The sequence below is a fragment of the Hemicordylus capensis genome, chromosome 4 (assembly GCF_027244095.1).
Source record: "Hemicordylus capensis ecotype Gifberg chromosome 4, rHemCap1.1.pri, whole genome shotgun sequence".
Taxonomy (NCBI): domain Eukaryota; kingdom Metazoa; phylum Chordata; class Lepidosauria; order Squamata; family Cordylidae; genus Hemicordylus; species Hemicordylus capensis.
Genome location: NC_069660.1, coordinates 32402940 through 32421367, shown reverse-complemented (window position 1 = coordinate 32421367; position 18428 = coordinate 32402940). Strand labels below are relative to the sequence as shown.

General features: G+C 41.2%; 1 protein-coding gene across 11 annotated transcripts in view; it reads left to right on the top strand.

Annotated features, from left to right (window-relative positions):
* Positions 1 to 18428, top strand: part of NCOA3 (nuclear receptor coactivator 3) — a 203606-nt gene that overhangs the window by 146508 nt on the left and 38670 nt on the right. For 10 of the 11 annotated variants that reach the window (XM_053248086.1, XM_053248092.1, XM_053248090.1 and 7 more), the window contains 7 exons: positions 8982 to 9089; positions 10212 to 10384; positions 12278 to 12378; positions 13163 to 13337; positions 14425 to 14613; positions 14768 to 14869; positions 16894 to 17031. In XM_053248086.1, the coding sequence (XP_053104061.1) occupies positions 9001 to 9089; positions 10212 to 10384; positions 12278 to 12378; positions 13163 to 13337; positions 14425 to 14613; positions 14768 to 14869; positions 16894 to 17031 (967 nt within the window). In that variant the 5' untranslated portion in view covers positions 8982 to 9000. Of the gene's footprint in view, positions 1 to 8072; positions 8092 to 8981; positions 9090 to 10211; positions 10385 to 12277; positions 12379 to 13162; positions 13338 to 14424; positions 14614 to 14767; positions 14870 to 16893; positions 17032 to 18428 lie in introns of those variants that run through there. The other variant, XM_053248091.1, reaches the window with a different exon arrangement.

Genomic DNA, 18428 nt, shown 5'->3' with positions numbered 1-18428 from the left:
TTTAAAACTCCAGAACTGGCTGTTGGTCTTCTAACATGTCTACTGTACCCAGGGTTGATTTGATTTAAAACACAATTTAAATTACTTCACAGAAGGACTCAATTTTAATGATTTAAATCACAATTCTTGTGGGTATTGCTGGACCTGGCTCTGCTTTTGGAAGCTCAGGTGGAGGTGGAGGCCAGGGGTGCCTTTGCATGGCTTCGTCTAGTGTGCTGGCTGCATCCCTTTCTCGAAGGCAGATCTGGCCACAGTTGCCCATGCCTTAGTCACGTCACGGCTGGATTATTGTAACGTGCTGTATGTGGGGCTGCCCTTGAAAAATATGCGGAAACTGCAGCTAGTGTAAAATGCGGCAGCTAGGATTTTATCTGGAGCTGCTTGCTGGGATCACATCACACCAATTTTGAAAGAGTTGCACTGGCTACCAGTTTGTTTCTGGGTCCAATTCAAGGTGCTGATTTTGACCTTTGAAGTCCTTAATGGTTTGGGCCCTGGATACCTAAGGGACTGCCCGCTCCCAAGGGTTGCTGCCCGCTTGACGGGCTCATCTGAGGGGGCTCTGCTCTGGGTGTAGACAATGAGGGAGGCTCAGCTGTCGTGCACTTGGGACAGGGCCTTCTCTGTTGCTGCCCCCAGACTCTGAAATGCTCTCTCAGTGGCTATTTGCTCCTCAGACTCCATCACAGTTTTTAGAAAGCATATTAAATTTTGGCTTTTTACCCAGGCTGTTTATATGATTGTCTCTCTTGCTGCTTCTTTGTATATTGTATTTTGTATGGTTATTTTATGCTTGTATTGTAGTGAGCAGGACTGCATGAATATGTCCTGCTCACTTCTTGTTTCACTTTCAATTCCCTCCCCCTCTCCATCCTGTGCATTTATATCCTTGCTCAGATCTACTCCATCCCCCCAAATCCACTATTCATTCATTGATCTTCTTTGTTGTTGCACTTTTAAGGGGTTTGTGTGTCAAGGGCTTGATAGGATGTGTGTGTGTGTGTTTGTGTTTGTGCATGCTGCATGTATACCACCTGCAGAATAGGACTGATCAGGTCTGTTATCCCCGTATTGTTAACTGTTAACATGTTCATAGAATATAATTAGAAGTTATTAATATTCATGATGATTTGATCTAGGTCCATTATGAATTTTTTAAAGGCAATTTAAATGAGAAAAAATTTCTATTTTTTAATCAACCCTGACTGTACCTACACCCTACCTGAGCTTGCCCCCAGCCATTTATCTTATTTTATGCTCTTTCCATGGCAGTTTCTAGCACTACAAAACAGTGTGTCTGTTTAGGAATGCTGTTGCTAAGAGAGCAGCACCAAATACTGGAAACTGCATGTATTTTCTGTGTCATATTACTTCAGAATTTTGGACTTGCAAACCACATAAGGGTGAAAGCTGGTTTCTTAATAGTCTTATCTGTATCTTTTGCATGACTGAACTTAGAAATGCCTGCCCTCCCTCTGCTAGAAGTGGTCCTTCTTTGTGGGTATGATTTTGCTGTTCTTTAAATGCTACTTGTCCAGTTGCTTGATACTTTCCTGCCATCTAGTGGCAAGCATACAATTCACAATTTGTTTTTCTTGGGTAACTGCCCCCCCCCACGTTCTGATTATCATGCAAACTTTATAACACTTTATAACACCTTTTTAAAAAATTACATAAAATTATAAAAAAGGAAGCAGATTATGCAATACATGGAAAGGGGACAGGAGTGCCATCTCTAATGTGTGTGCCTTGAACAATTGTTCAGAATGTAACAGGGACTTTATGGAACTAACAGAGTTTATATTTAGGACCAAATCATGTGTTGTATTAAACATGTTGTTTGGCCCTATGCATTTTTGTTAAATAGTAATGGTAGGGTGCTAATGAGGGTCATAACTGTGGCATGTGGGTAGGGGTGTGTTTAACCCTTGCTTGCTGTGCTCCAAGGCTCCTATTAGCCTCCATAGAGAAACTTCCATTGATGCCAATGGAAGCTTCCCTCCTGCAACTTCCGGCTGCAGCAGGAAAGGGCTAAATACCCCTGCATGATGCAGGCTTATTAGTCCCCTCCCCCATGAGTGCTATTGAACTTTAAACTCATACCCGCACACGCTAAGGGCAAAACTATATAAAGTGTAACATGTAATTTGGCTTTTGTGGCAGTTGAGCCAGTTGAGAACTGCCTTCCACAAACATGAATTCACTGTCATTTTTTTAAAAAAAACTTTTAATTTCTCAGAATATTACAAACATCAACAGTATGTTAATAATTATTAGAAACAATATTGAAAATATTTTTATAAAAATCTCGACTGGAAAAAAGCATGGGAATCAGAATTTAATATGGCCAGAGAGAAAGCCAGTCTGATCTCCTTGGGGAGGAAATTCAGTAAATAAGGTGCCACCATTGAAAAGGCCCTGTCTCTTGTACCCACTAAAGAAACACTTCAGGTTTCTGGTTTAGTTGGTCCCTGTAATAAATTTAACTGATAGCAAAGGCAAATATTTCCAATTTACTGCCCAGAGATGCAAGTTTGGGGCGGTATACAAGTGTGATAGATAAGTAAGTAAGTAAGTTCATCTTTACCCTGCCAACTAGAAAGATAATTCAGTCCTTGTGTTAGAGATTCTGCAACTCATCTAGAGGGAAAAAACTCAGAGCTAATTAAGGTTCAGCAACAATATTTTGACTGGAAACCTTGGTGATCTTAATAGTAAACTGGCATCCTTTACGACGGGGGGCTTTGTGCCTGTGCAGTAGTCCCTGTGGAAGGATTCCAAGCTCCTCAAAGTGCTTTAATAATGAGCATGCTCGTTATCTTCAGCGGCAGAACACTTCTCAGCTCAGTTCTTTCTTGACTGCTGTTGTGGACATTTCCCTTGGATTTTTGTCCCTTATACTGTTCCGTAAATAAAAGTTAATGGTTTGATTATTAGTTTTCCCAGACTTCTGTTTTTCCTGACAATTTTTTGCCTAGCATTTCAATTTTGTGGCTAATGGGCTCTAAAAAGATTTTCAAGTACTGCTCCTCCTGTTGCGGAGCCCTTCCCTCTTCTGATCTTTGTTTGCTCTGTCTTGGGGAAGACTACAACACCTGCGCTTGTAAATTTGTCCTTTTCAAAATAGACTTGGAAGAGCAGGGAGTTACATTTTGACGGTCACCCAGTACAAGCAAGCCCTATGCCCATTGACTCTGTCTCCTTCATTGCTGACTCCATCAAGAAATCCCATGTTGTTTCCAAGGATGGCCATAAGCATCATAAGAAATTGAAGCAGTGGAAGGACGATTCCTTCTCAGAATTGAAACACTGAAAAATGACCTTGTCATCATCTACTCCAAAAACTGCATCTCAGTATGCCTCTTCGACTCCTATACTGGCACAACCATTGACTTTGACATCTGCTTCGACGTCAAGCCACCCATCACCCTTGACACAACCCTGTCAACCTTCGCTGATATTGACACCAGATGCTTTTAGCACACCATCTCAATTGGTTGTTCAAGCCATCCACTCACATTCGTCATCTTCTTTGCCAGAGATTGTCAAAATGATTTTGACTGCCCCACCATCGAAACCAGCATCGATACCTACATCGATCCTGACACTGACATATTGGTCGTCTCCATAGCCCAGCTCTGCTGATGTTGGAACTTCATCAACATAGATGACTTTACAAGCCTTGTTGAGACATGCACCTCTCAAGGAAGCACCCACTTCTTTTACTACCATCTCGATGCCTGTCCTGGGATGCAGCTTCCTGTGGATGCCAAAGGACTATCCTCTCTTCCAAGACATTGAGTCAATTCTAATTTCTCCGTTGACATTGTCTGGCTCTATGTTCAAAGGCTTCTCCCTCCCTGGCCTCGGAATTGTTGTTAATAGCACTGGTGCTTTGGAAGCTCCAAAAACATCATCAGCTTCCCCAGTGCAAACAACCTCTCAATGCTCACCATCTCATCTTCATGTTCAGCCCTGGAAAGAAAGGCTTCACTTTTCACTCCCTGCCTACTCACCTTACTGTAGGTGGCTGGACTACTGGAGCTTGTCTGGGGCCCTGGACCCATGCTTTGTCAGAAGGCTCTGGGAACTCAAAAGACTTAGATCAACCACCAACATCTCAAAAGCCCTCTATCCCAGGGCAGACTCTTCTTTCAAATGTCTCCATGATCCTTCTCCTGCACCACAACCGGTATCACAACCATCTGTGCCATGGCCTTCTGAACTGCCTCATCCAGCTTTTTCTACTGGGTAGGCTACTCCTGCTATACCTATGGAGTCCACTCTCATTCTAGAGTGGCCTCCACTGACTATGGCATAGAATTACTTATCACTCTTCCTTTCCTACGGATGAAATACACCCTGGCAACTCCTACCTTACCAGCAGAAGTTCAAGAACTATTGTCCAAAGGGGTGATAGAACCGGTTTCACAGAAGGACCAATTGCCAGGGTTCTATTCCAGGTACTTCCAAGTACCCAAAAGAGATGGAGGCTTCCGGCCAATATTAGACCTATGTTTTCTGAACAAGTTCATCCATACAAGGATATTCAGAATGCTAACTCTCCAACAGCTACTTTTGCTCCTAGAGCAGAAGAATGACTTGCCACCTTGGACCTCAAAGATGCCTGCTTCCACGTGGGGATTTGTCCACGACACAGGAAATACCCCCAGTTCACCATGGGGGGACCAGATTTGCCAATATATAGTCTCCTCATATGGTCTCACTATGGCTCCACATGTCTTCATGAAGTGCAAGAGCATGATCATCGCCTACCTTAGGACAGAGGGCGTGGTGATACTTGGACTGGCTGATCACCTCTCCAGACAAAACACTACTCACCAATCACATTCAGATGGTGCTCACGGTGTACAACTGGGCATCCAGGACCATCTCAAAAAGTCCTTCTTGATCTCTCAGAAGGTTCTAACATACACTGGTTCCATTCTACACATGAGTTTGAAATGAGCTTTCCTTCCAGAGGAAAGATAACTCTCAGTTCTTCATATGATTCATTCTCTCTGGTCCAGACCAATCCAGGAAGCTTAGTCCATCCAGTGCCTCTTGGGTCTGATGGTGTCTTGAACGGTGACTGTTCATCATGCTAGGAGACACGTTTGCTTCCAACTATGGCTCCTCTAAAAATTTCAGACCCAGTGTGGACAGCCAGTGCCTCCAGCTTCTACTGCTACAATCAGTATAGGACTCCCTACTCTGATGGGCTCTACCAGATAATCTTATGATGGGCATCCCATTCTATGCTCTTGTCGCCACTCTGTCTCTTACAACGGAAAGCTCCCTGAGAGAATGGGGCACTCATTGTGCAGGACTTCAAGCGCAGGGGCCCTGGAACTGCTAACAATCACTCCTTCTTATAAACTTCCTAGAACTTGTGGCCATTCTCCTGGTCCTGAAGGCTTTCCTGCCAACACTAAATGGAAAAACAGTCCAAGTCCTACTGGACAACATGATTGCAATCGTGTATATAAACAGACAGGGCAGCATGGTCTCCAGATCCCTGTGAAACCTATCCATCCAATTCTGGGACTGGTGCATAAACTATACCTTTTATCCACTGGCCCTTCACATCAGGGGCACTGACAATACTCTGTCAGGCAATCTCAGCAGAAAAACAGACCCGTCCTGCCAGCACAAATAGGAGGTCAACCATAGCGTCCTTTCCAATCTTTTTAGACGATGGGGGACTCCCCAAGTAGACCTCTTCGCAACTCATCACAACAGGAAGTGCTGCTTCTTCTGCTCTAGAGTGATACTGGGCAAAGGGTCCCTAGGAGATGCCTTCTAAAACCCCTGGAACATGCATTTCTACTACCTCTTTCCACCTACCTTCTCCTGTTGTGGGTTGTGAGCAAAATCATGCAGCAAAAGACAAAGGCTGTCCAGAGACGTAAGTTTGGGTGGGGTATAAATTCAATAAATAAATAAATAAAATGCATAATATTCACACTGTGGTGGCCGAGGCAGCCGTGGTTCCCCCTCCTTTTGTGCCTGTGTTGGGGCCTCCATCTCTGTCGCCACCAGTGTGTGGACCTCCTCTCACAGAACGGGGGCAAGTTCCTCCACCACAGCCTATGAATGTTGAACATGACAGCCTTGAGGGTGAACCTTTAGACTAAATCTTGCTCCACAAAGGAAAGCTTCCACCAGATGAAAACTTCTCCTGTAAGTGGAAAATATTTGTAAACTATGAGAAGTCTAAGGGCTTCAAATCAATAACCGCCTCCTTATGTCAGGTCGTTCTATACTTGACCTTAAAACACTCATAACTTTCCAACTCATCCATTAAGGTCCATATGTCAGCCCTCTTTTCAGTTCATATGGGTTGGAACTCTTAAGACCTTGTACTCCCACCCTGACTGCAGAACCCTGGAGCCTCTCCCTAGTACTCTCCACTCTTATGGAGGCGCCCTTTGAATGATTATCCACAGCCTCTCTTAAACTATTCTCCTTAAAGACAGCTTTCCTAATTGCTATTACTACTGCGAGGAGAGTTAGTGAACTGACCGTTACTGTTTTCCCCAATAAAGCTGTTAGGTGAACTGACCCTGCTATCCTACCTAAAAGTGGTTTCCGATTTCCATATTAACCAAGACATTGTCCTTCCTACATTTTTCATGAACCCTGTTCCCCCTGGATTGCGCTCTCCATTCCTTAGATACTCAGAGAGCACTCTTTTTCTACCTACACAGGACCAAAGACTTTAGAAAGTCCAGCAGACTCTTCATTGCTTTCGAAGGTGCAAACAATACTTAAATTGTTTTAAAGTATTTTAATTGGTTATGAATTTTTTAAAAATTGTCTTTATGTTGTTTTAAGCAGTGTGTTTTAAATGGTCTTTGTTTGTATGTCTTTTTAAACTTGTGCACCGCCCAGAGCCTTTGGATGGGGCGGTCTATAAATGTAATACATTTAATAAATAATAAATAATAATAAATAACGGCCAACCTGTTTCCTGACAAAGTCTTTCTGAATAGCTAGTCCAATTGATATCATCCACTTGTTATGACAAACAAGGCGTTATGTCTCCTAGTACTATTAAAGCCCATTCCACTAGGGCTGTAGCCGCAAGCCACTACCTGGTCTTCCAATTTGCTCTTTGTTAATCATTGTGCCTTAGACCTGTGGGTGAGGCAGATTTTGGGTAGGGATGTGCACAAATTTGATTTTTAAAAATTCGATTTGTGCCCCAAACAAATCATCTCTGATTTGTGTTTTATCCAAATCTACTCCCTCCAAATCACTCCAGATTTGATTTGTATTTGCTTTTATTCAATTTGGATTCAGACTGATTCGGACCACTTAACAAGGTCCTAAAGGCACCAGATTTGGGTGATGCATAGGCCCCTATGGGTGCCACCTACCACCCAGATTTCAAGACAGTGGGACACTTGTTTGATTTTTAATTATTTTAAAAAGATTTTTACTGATTTTGAACATTTCTGCCATAGGAAACAATGGGGATTCAAAGTTGCCATATCCTAACCCTAACATGGATTCCCAGCTTTCATTTAAAAAAAAAAAAAAGCTAAGCTTGTAGAAGTGGAGTTATGGAGCAAAATGTGCAGTCATTATTTTTCAAGTGTATGGATTCTTTGGTGTATAATAATTTTTCCTCATAATGAATCCCTACTATATGCCTTCGTTTCTTCTGTTCATTTTGACTATCATTGGACAGTGCCAACTGTCAACTGCAATGTGTCAACTACACCCCCACCACACACATACACACAGGGACACTCAGTTTATGTTTTTTTAGGTATTTTCGAAGTGTTTAGATTCTTTGGTGTCTTCCTTACACATCTTCATTTCTTCTGTTCATTTTGACCCCACTGGTGATCTTTTGGTGATCTGATATTATTCACAACACCCACCCAGCCTCCCCACTTTTCGGATGTACCTACTTGCCTTATCTTATTTACCTTGCAAAGTCCTTCTTCAAACAGCGGCTGTTCAGGAACTGAGCTGGGAAGTGTTCTACTGCCGAAGATATTAAGCATGCTCTGCATGTGAAGGTGGAGCTTCAGAGTGCTTTGAGGAGCTTGGAATCCTTCTGCAGGGACCATTGCACAGGTGCAAAGCCTACATTGTGAATGATACTGGATCACCAAAAGATCAGAAGTTACAGTTAAACAACCTGTTTTATCTTTAATTTTTTTTAAAAAAAATTATTCTAAAAATGGCAACATCACCACATGTTCCTTGGAAATGTACCAGAATTTTATATATATTCTGTTAGAGGAAAAAATATTGGAAGTAATACAGCTGAACTCTATAGTTAAGCTTCTCTCTCTCACTCACTCTCTTGTAATGTGCAGTGATCTTAAAGGGAATTCTCTTACATTGCTCTTGATCTATCAAATTTGTCATCCCAGTCCCAATTCAGATTATAAAGGAAAATATTTTCCTCCATTAGTATTGTATTGTACTAAAGCAATGTGATCAAACTTTGTCAATCTGTGTCCTCCTTTTAAAAGCAAGAAAGAGAAAGGAATGAACCTTCCCATGTGAAAGAGTCCCAAGATGTTTATAGTTTTCCTCATTGTGGTATAGTAGTTGGGTTTAGATGGAGAAGGCCCAGGTTCAAATTTCCACTCTGCCACAAAGCTCAGTAGGGATGACCTTGGTCTAGTAATTCTCTCTCGGCCTACTTTACTTCAAAGGATGATTGTATGGGAGCAGGGTGTTGGGAGAAACATGTATATCTCTATGGGTTCTTGCAGGCTGGAGTAGGATTAAATTACAATAAACATGAGAACTATTTTACATGTAACACTTTTAAGTGTGCATATAAAATGTCTACATCTGAAACCATAATAGATGAATGTGACAAATGCATGTTTCCAAAAATGTCTCATACAAGTTTCATAATAAGTATTGAATCTGGCCAGAAGTCTGTGCTTTTGAACAACTTTGTGGATTCTTGAGAAAAAGTCAACTTGATTATTCCTTGACTGTTACAGTTGCTGATGTGCGATAAGAATGAGTGGACTAGGGGAGAACTCTTTGGACGGAATGACCAGTGATTCAAGAAAACGCAAGCCATTGCCCTGTGATAATCCGGGACCAGGGTAAAAGACATTCATTTTTAAAATGCTTATTATGGGAGTGAGACACTACGAATCCTTTTGTCAGTATTTAAAACTGAAATGGTGTGTTAGCAATTTGATGTCAGATGGTGTTCATTGGTCATATTCTTAAAATAGTGAAATTTGTGTATATGAACCCAAGCCAAACCCATATTATTACAGGGAGAAACTTGCTACTGAACAATACCATATCTAAAATTTCCAGTAAACATTTAATTTTGGAGGGGCGGGGTGGAGATTAGGGTTTAATAAAGGATGCAAAACCCCCACAGGTATGTAGATATAGAGCATGTTAGATCAACAAGGTAGTAGTGGTACAGTAAAAAATATTGTGCTTAAAAAAAACAACCTAATTGCTTTGATTGGAGTGAGGAGGAAAAAAAGGAATGTACATATTTGTTATACATGAACCATCCCAACCTGCCTTAAAAACAGAGACTGCGTCTTTATTATTTTGCTAGTTATGAACATCTTTTCCTCCCCCATCTTGGGTTGTGAGTAGCTTGTTTTCCCCCCCTGTGTGTGCATGCATACACTTGTACACCTCAATATGTCCCTGACATGCCAGATAATTGTGAGTAGAAGTCCTTATGTCTCCTTAATAGATGAGTTTTCATGTAGGTTTTACTGAGCATCTAGTTTTCCTTGCTGCACCTTGGTTTCCATTCTCTTTTGATTGCCTGTTGTGAAGTTTGAGAAAGATTTGCCTGTGTCACTGCTCCAAATTTAGTTTTCCTCAAGGTACACTTTGAGAAGTGAGTGAGGGGTTATGGCCAGCACCTCAGACCCCAACTCCCCATTCCAGGTTACCTTGCCACAGATGTCACTTTCCTCACTTCTTTTTTTGCATCTAGATTGGCAAGTGTGTGGAGAATGGTATTTCTAAGGGGTCTACATTTTGTTTGGGCTCCAGTTGCTGTCCAGAGTTAGTTAAAACACTAAGTTTTATCTTGCCTTTCTGTGCTTCATGAGGTTTACAGTGAAAAATAAAACCACAAGTGTGTGTCTCTATTAATTTAGCAGCTAGCTGGTATGTGAAGTATATTAAAGGAGATCCTATGAACTTGTGACTTAAATACATAATAACATTGTTTCCGTTTCTAGTCTCATCTGCAGTGGGGAAAAACGTCGCCGTGAACAGGAAAGCAAATATATTGAAGAACTGGCTGAGCTGATATCTGCTAATCTGAGTGACATTGACAATTTCAATGTTAAACCGGATAAATGTGCAATTTTAAAGGAAACTGTAAGACAAATTCGTCAGATAAAGGAACAAGGTAAGATTTGACTACTTAAATTATAAAAGAGAAACTGTATTGCATTACACAGAAGAATATTTTATTTCACGTTGCATAGTCTTTTAATGCCAACTTTTAAACTAGTGATATATTTGTTGTATTTCTCTTTGTGAAATACCTGATCATGGACTAAAAGTTAAGAATAACACAGTTATTACTGGCAGGTGAATATAACTGGGGTTGGAATGACACATTTCTAAACAGAACCCAAATGTGTCTTCATTATCTCAGGCTAGTCACTGTAGAATAATAGAAAGATAGTCAAGAATGATCCTCTACATCTAAGATCTTTTCCGCAGTGAGTTCAGGAACAGGTTTCAGGCTCACAAAGTTGGCTTCTCTGGCACTGTTCCCTCTAAGGCGTGCACATGTGTGCACACAAACAAAATTTTTGTCCACTCAGTTAATTTTAGATCCTGTTCAGATTGAATTAGGAAGGTCCCACTCTTAATATACGGGCACACACACTGCCTTGACACTGCCACCCAGAACAAAACTCATTCAGCATTCAGATGGAAAAAAATGAGAAAGAACTCTGTGCTCTGGCCATCCTGCATTCTTCTCTGTTTCTGTCATTTAAAGTATACAAGCTAACAACTGAATTGGTGAGATAACCAGATAGTGGTTTCTATCCTGTAAAGTACAATATCCCAATATTTTAAAGTTAAGATATCCCAATATTGCACTGCAGCTGTGGTGAGGGGAGCAAAAATATAATACATTAGAGGAGGAGCATGTGAGCCTTTCTTCCTGAAATTTTAGTGGGTATAATCTTGAATTATGTGTACCGATATATTATCTGACTCTACCTTCATTTATACATGGGACTCTTTCAAAGATACTTGCTCTTCATTAACAAGAGGCATTTCAGTGTTAAGTTACATGCATGTTCTCCACACCAAAGAGAACAATATTCTGATAAGATGTAGTCATTGTTCAGTGTAACTTTCACATTAATTCCTTAATCCAATGAGTACTCACTGCTATATTTTAAAGAATAGGCTTGATCCAAGGAACAGTTCCTCGTGTGGAACAGAATTTTCCTGGCCCCTTCTCCACACTGCCAGTAGGGGTGTGCACAGAACCGCAGAGCTGCGGTCCGGCACTGTGTGTGGGGTTCCTTTAAGGGCGGGGGAGGGTTTACTTACCCCTCCTGCCACTTTCCCCCCTCCAGCGCACATATTCTATGTAGTAATTGGGGCGGCAGGATACCTCCCTGCCGCCCCTTCTCCCACTTGAGTGCAAAAGGCTGCACGGAGCCTTTTGCGCACGCGCATGTGGCGCGCTTGCTTCACGTCTCTGTGACGTGCACGCGCGCGTGGCCGCACGCACGCATGTCGCGGAGACGTGAAGCATGCGCGTGCAACGTGCACATGCGCAAAAGGCTCCGTGCAGCCTTTTGCACTCAAGCGGGAGAAGGGGCGGCAGGGAGGTATCCTGCCGCCCCAATTACTACATAGAATATGTGCGCTGGAGGGGGGAAAGTGGCGGGAGGGGTAAGTAAACCCTCCCCCACCCTTAAGGGAACTCCCCCACCCGAACCGGCTAGGTCCGGACCAGTCCGGAGGCCTATAGAATGGCCTCCGGACCGGTCCGGGCCCATCCCTAACTGCCAGCCCTCTAGTGCTCCCTCCAAGCCAGTCCTTAGGAACTCCAGTCTTTAGGACTCTCTGAAATAGTGTGGGATAAAAAGTAGGTGATGGTTGATGGAAAGGGGAATCTGACTGAAATTGCATCCCTCCGTTGCTCATGTGGAAGTGCTTTTCCACTCGTTTAGGGAACCTCTGGATACAACATGCTTAGTGTGAGTTACAGATATTTACAAATATTTATATACACATGAGATTTTAAAACTTGATTTTGCAATTTTAGGAAAAGCTGCTTCTACTGATGATGATGTCCAGAAGGCTGATGTATCTTCAACGGGTCAAGGGGTTATTGATAAGGATTCACTGGGACCTCTGTTACTACAGGTGAGCTTAGAAGATATTCTATTTTACAAATGTTTAGAGAGGAACAATGTATACAAAACTTCTTGTTTCCTGATTTTATTGCAGGCATGCAAGGGTAACAGATACATTTCTTATTTGATCAAAACATATAGTGTGTGTTATGAAGATGACTGATATAAACATTGGGGTATAATCACAAAGGCTAAAATATTATCTTGGTGCTTGTGCAATCAGCACACTAGTGCATTGCAGGTAGTGGGAGGGCTGTGTATGCAGGTAGTGGGAGGGCTCTTCCATATCCTCATTCAACTTGTCATGAGCAAAAGGAGAGGGCTGAAAGATATTAAAGACATAGGAAATATATCTATCCTATAAAGGTCTCCCATTGAAATCTCTTTCTCTGTATAATGATCTCTCTGCATACACGCTGATGGGATATGCACCTGCACAGAGCGTTTATCATCACCTTATAGTACTTGGCCTCAAGAGCCATATTCTGTGCAGTGATAGCACATGGCTTGCACTTTTCCCCTGAGTTTTTCTTTGACTGACAGTTGTAGCATCTCAGAGTGGCACAATTTGAGTCCTCCAGGTGTTTTGTACTACAACTCCCATCATCCCCAGCTTCAGAGGGATGAAGTTGTACAGCCCTCTGAGGCTGGGGTCCTGACTAGAAGGTCCTTTGCCTCTGTTTGGCCTACCAGCCAAGCAAATTTAATCTCAATAACTTAAAAGAAACCCTTTCTTTTATCTTTTTATTTCTCCTCTGTGCTTGGATAACCTGTTGCCATAATTTTGTTTTTAGGCATTGGATGGCTTCTTATTTGTAGTAAATCGAGATGGGAACATTGTATTTGTATCAGAAAATGTCACTCAGTATTTACAATATAAACAAGAGGACCTGGTTAATACAAGTGTTTACAGTATCTTGCATGAGGAGGACCGGAAGGATTTTCTCAAAAACTTACCAAAATCTGCAGGTAATAAGACGTTTGCTATTCATGTTTTACAGATTATTTTTGAAAACCTCTTTTTGGATGGTCACTTCGCAAAATGTACATTATGTTACAGTTATGTTAAGTAAAATGTTCATTTTTAATCTAGTTTCCAGTAGGCTTATGAGATCACCCAGCATTGTGTGTGTGTCCGTCCGTCCGTCCGTCCATCCATGTATTTGTTCTCCCGCTGCCCCCATCAATTTTGCAACGCCTGGACCAATATGAACCAAATCGGATACAGTTGTAGGGACACCTCAGTGGCATAATTTGTGATGTCATCCACCCCGATCCAAGATGGCAAATGTGTAAACTTTTGAGGCACAAGTGGGCTAACTTGTGAACCACCTAATTGATTTGAATCAAATTTGCTACAGCTGTAGGGACACATAGGGATGTCCTAATGGCATGGTGTGTGATGATGTTATCCACTCCAATTCAAGATGGTGACTGCATGGACATCTGAGGTGCAAATGGGCTAATTTGTGGACTGCCTAACCCATTTGAACCAAATTGGGTACGGTCGCAGTGAGTGACACACAGGGACACCTCAATGGCATAGTTTGTGATGATGTAGTTTGTAGATGATGTCATCTACCCCAATTCAAGATGGTGGATGCGTAACCTTTGGAGGCACAAGTTGGCTAACTTGTGAACTGCGTAACCGATTTTCCTGTTAGTCTTCACATAGTACATAGTACTGTGCTAAACAAGTTATTTGTCATAACAATCAACAGATAGTGGGGTGCATGTAATTTGCAGAAACCTGTGCACATATGCTAGAAATTCTTCTTCACACACACCCCTTCTTCTGGTAGAATTTCCCTGCCTTCATTTTCTGATGTGAAGAAAATTTCTTCCACGTAATTTTTGTGGATCATTCTTATACAGTTAGGCCGTAACAAGTAAGCATTGTTTTAATATCCTGATTGAGTTTGAAGCAAATGCCATTGATTTAAGTGGAACAATTCTCCAGTAAAATTTGCTTAAGATCAGTCTTAATAACCTTTAAAAAAAGCAGTTTGTGCTGCCTAAGTTGTAATAGCAATTATTTTAAATCTCTCTGTTTTAGTCAATGGAGTTTCTTGGACCAATGAAACACCTAGGCAGAAGAGTCATACATTTAATTGTCGCATGATGATGAAAACAGTGCATGATCTTCTGGAAGATGTAGGGAGCAATCAGGATACACATCAAAGATTTGAAACCATGCAATGTTTTGCTTTATCTCAACCAAGAGCTATGATGGAAGAAGGAGAAGGTAATGGGAAACTGTTGATTTGTTGATATGTTTTGACTTACATTGTATTTAGTGGATCCACTTTGCAAGCAAGTTAGAAGTGAAGTACATAAAACATATTTTTAAATCTGTTACTCTTGGCTTTTTAAAAAAATCTGTTAAAATTTAATTCCAGATTTGCAATCCTGCATGATATGTGTGGCGCGGCGTATCTCTACTGTGGAAAGGGTATTCTCACCCAACACAGAAAGTTTTGTTACTAGGCATGACCTTTCAGGTGAGAAATCTATTTGAAGAATTAATATTGTAATTCATTGTTTGCTACACTGGTTAGTCCTCATTTGGAATACTGTGTCCTTTTTTGGGCACTGCGTTTTAAGAAGATTATTGATGGAACAGGTTTTGAGGAGGGTAGCAAAGATGGTAAGAGGCTTTGGAAAGCAAGTCTAATGAGGAATGGCTGAAGTAACTACATATGTTTAGCCTAGAAAAGAGAGGACTAATGGAAGCTAGGATGGCCTTCACATATCTAAAGGGCTGTCATATAGGAGGAGGAGGAATGGACATCTTCTCTCTTACTCCTGGACTTAGAATCAGTACTACTACAAATATTTATATACCAAAGTTCTCAAAGTGGTTTACATAGAAAAATAAATAATAAATAAATAAGATGGTCCCCTGTCCCCAAAGGGCTCACAATCTAAAGTAGGATGAAACTGCAAGGATACTGATCTAGGTTAGACATTAGCAAGAATTTCCTAACTGTGAAAGCTGTTGTTGGAACAGTTAGTCTGCCTCATGCTCTGGTGGGCTCCTCTTTTCTACTGGTTTTCAAGCAAAGGCTTGGCTCCATCAGTCAGGGATACAAGACTCAAAGCAGGACCTGCAAGGTTCCGTCCAACTCTAAAATTCTATGAAATATATATTTTAAAGCAAATTGTAGAAAAGCAAGTTTCATACAATAACTAGATGTGCAAGTGTTTGTCTTCCAATTATTTGGGTATATTTTAGAATGTCTTGCTTATATTACACTTAATCAGTTCTCCAGTTAAAAAAAAACACTGATTGACTTTATTTATACCTGCTCAGTATCTCTGCAAACTAAAGTACAGATGGTACTCCCCTACCTTTTTCCATATGCAGGGAGGACAACTAAGGTTGCATGTTCCCACCCCACTTATTTGGTGTACCTGTTCTGCCACTGACATCCATGAACATCTCTGTGTGGATGTAAGATTTTAATAGGAGAGATATATGCAAGATTCAGTGTGCACAGTTCTTTCCTCCACCAAATGTTGGAACTTGAGCCCATGTGTACTGTTCTTAAACATGTACAATCTTTCAAGCATCACACCCATATGCAATGATTTCCAGGAATATCAGAAGCAGAACAGGCTCACTCAAGGAAGAATGGCATTATCTTACTCCACACTGCATCTGGGGAAAAGGTAGAGAGTAATGTCTGAACTCAGCTAAAGGCTTGTACAGATGGGCCAAATCACCAGGTGAATTTTGACTGATCTTAATCAGCAAAAGGTCTGGAATACAGAGGGTGGCAATATAAAGTTGCAGGATTATCTAAACCAGTCGGACATTTCCCTGACCTGCATAGCTTTTCGGTGATTTGTCTGTTGACAGTTCATTCCAGGAGTAAAGAGGGGAAAAGCTTTTCTAGGAGAACAGTTGTGGTGGTCTGGGTATGGCCTATGGGCCTTACATTTCCTACTCTTACTCCTGAATTTTCATGGTAGTCAGTTGATCCAAATAATTTGGGAATTGTTGCTCATCTTAAAACAGTATTTTAATCTATGCATTTCTAGTCTTTAAGATGTAGCACTGAGAATCTTTGGCAGCCCTGGCTTCTTTACTCTATGGGCCACTGCTCAATGCACTGTGTTTGAAAATTATTGAAAAGCAGGTTATATATTGTCTTTACAAATTGACATGATTTTTAAAGTACTGATCTTGGTTTATGTAGGGGTTCAGTTCTTTCTATAAAACAGAAGCAACAAGTCATGGTCAGGATCCTTGTTTTTCTCGTGATCTGGGCACTAGGCCTCTGTTAATGCAGTCCAAGATTGCTTTAGCTTATTTGGCAGCTGTATTGCACTGCAGGCTCATGTTCAGCTTGTGGTCTACTAAGTCATCTAGGACCTTCTCTCATGTTCTGCTGTTTTATTGCTGTTTCTACTACAGTGGTTCTTAATGCTGAAGAACATTGCTAATCATGCTATACCAGTTTTTGTGTATGTTCTTAGTTTTTGTGTGTGTTAATCCATTAAGCATTTTCTCCTTTGACAGGTAAACTTGTTAATATAGATACAAACTCACTAAGGTCCATGAGACCTAGTTTTGAAGATACAATCCGTCGTTGTATCCAGAGATTTTTGTGTCAAAATGAAGGGCAATCCTGGTCAAACAAACGGCACTATCAAGAAGGTAAGAGCTCAGATTCCAAAATGCTAGTTGACTTAATTTTTAAAAAAGTTGTGCCCTTCCTTCCAGATCTAGGACCGATTTACAATGAATACAGTAAACATTTGTATAAGGTGCCTTTATAGTAAAAATTAGATGTTGTAGAGCACCTAGTAGCTTCAGGCACTTAATTAGACTGTTTAATGTAGTTTTGCTAGCTTGTAACAGAAAATGTAGGGCTAAGGTGGCTGGACACACAAGTACGAAGGTGAGTTTGAGCATACATCTTCAAATAAATGCACAGTAGACATTCGAGGAAAAGAGTAAGGAGGCCCCCTTATCCTGCTGCAGCTCATGACTTTATGGCCTTCACGGCAACTGTGGTCCTGTCAGTATCTGATCTTATTCATTCCGCTGGTAGCTCCTTTGATCTGGTGTTTTGTTCCAGTGAGGAGAAGGATGATCTGTGAATGGAAATAGTTCCCTTGTCATGAATGGGTAATTACCTTTTTGGGGTTTAGTTAACTGCATCTAGCTTTTGCAAGGGTGAGGTATCTATTAAGACGGTCTGTCCTCAGAAGCTTATGCACCCAGATTGATTCCTGATGACTCTGAGGGAATTTCCTGCTAACTTTTTTCTCAGGTTAGTATGACTGGTTGCCAGTTTTGACCCTATGACCATTAGTTTGTGAGGTCCCTCAGGGTTCCATTCTCTCTGTCATATCATTTAATATTGCATGAAACTGCTGAAGAGGTCATTTCTGGAGGTTCAGGCTGGGCTAGTATCAATACGCAGATGACACCCTGCTATACTTTTAAAAATACTTTATTTACTTACTTACTTATATACTCACAGACACTCTCTCTCTCTCTCTCTCTCTCTCTCTCTCTAAATTACATTTATATACCACACTATCTAAATGGCTCTGGGCAGTGCACAACAACCACAACAAAATCCACAAATCAATCCCCTTAAAAACAATCATTACAAAAAAATATAAAAACTGCATAAAATCTGTTTAAAAACAATAATTACAGAACAATTTAAAAACAGCATAAAACCATTAACAATTAAAACAGTTAAAATCTTGGAAGGCCAGGCCAAACAGATGGGTTTTAAGGGCTTTCCTGAAAGCCAACAATGAACTCAAACGATGGATTTCTGCCAGGAGTGCATTCCACAACCCGGGAGCAGCTACAGAGAAGGCCCGCCTCTGAGTCACCACCAGATGTACTGGTGGTAACTGGAGACGGACCTCCTCAGATGACGTTAACGTGCAGTGGGGATCATGCAGAAGAAGGTGCTCTCTAAGGTGACCCAGACCTCAACCATTCAGGGCTTTAAAGGTAATACACTTTGTATTTCACCCAGAAACATATTGGCAACCAGTGCAATTCTGTCAAAACGGGTGTTATATGGT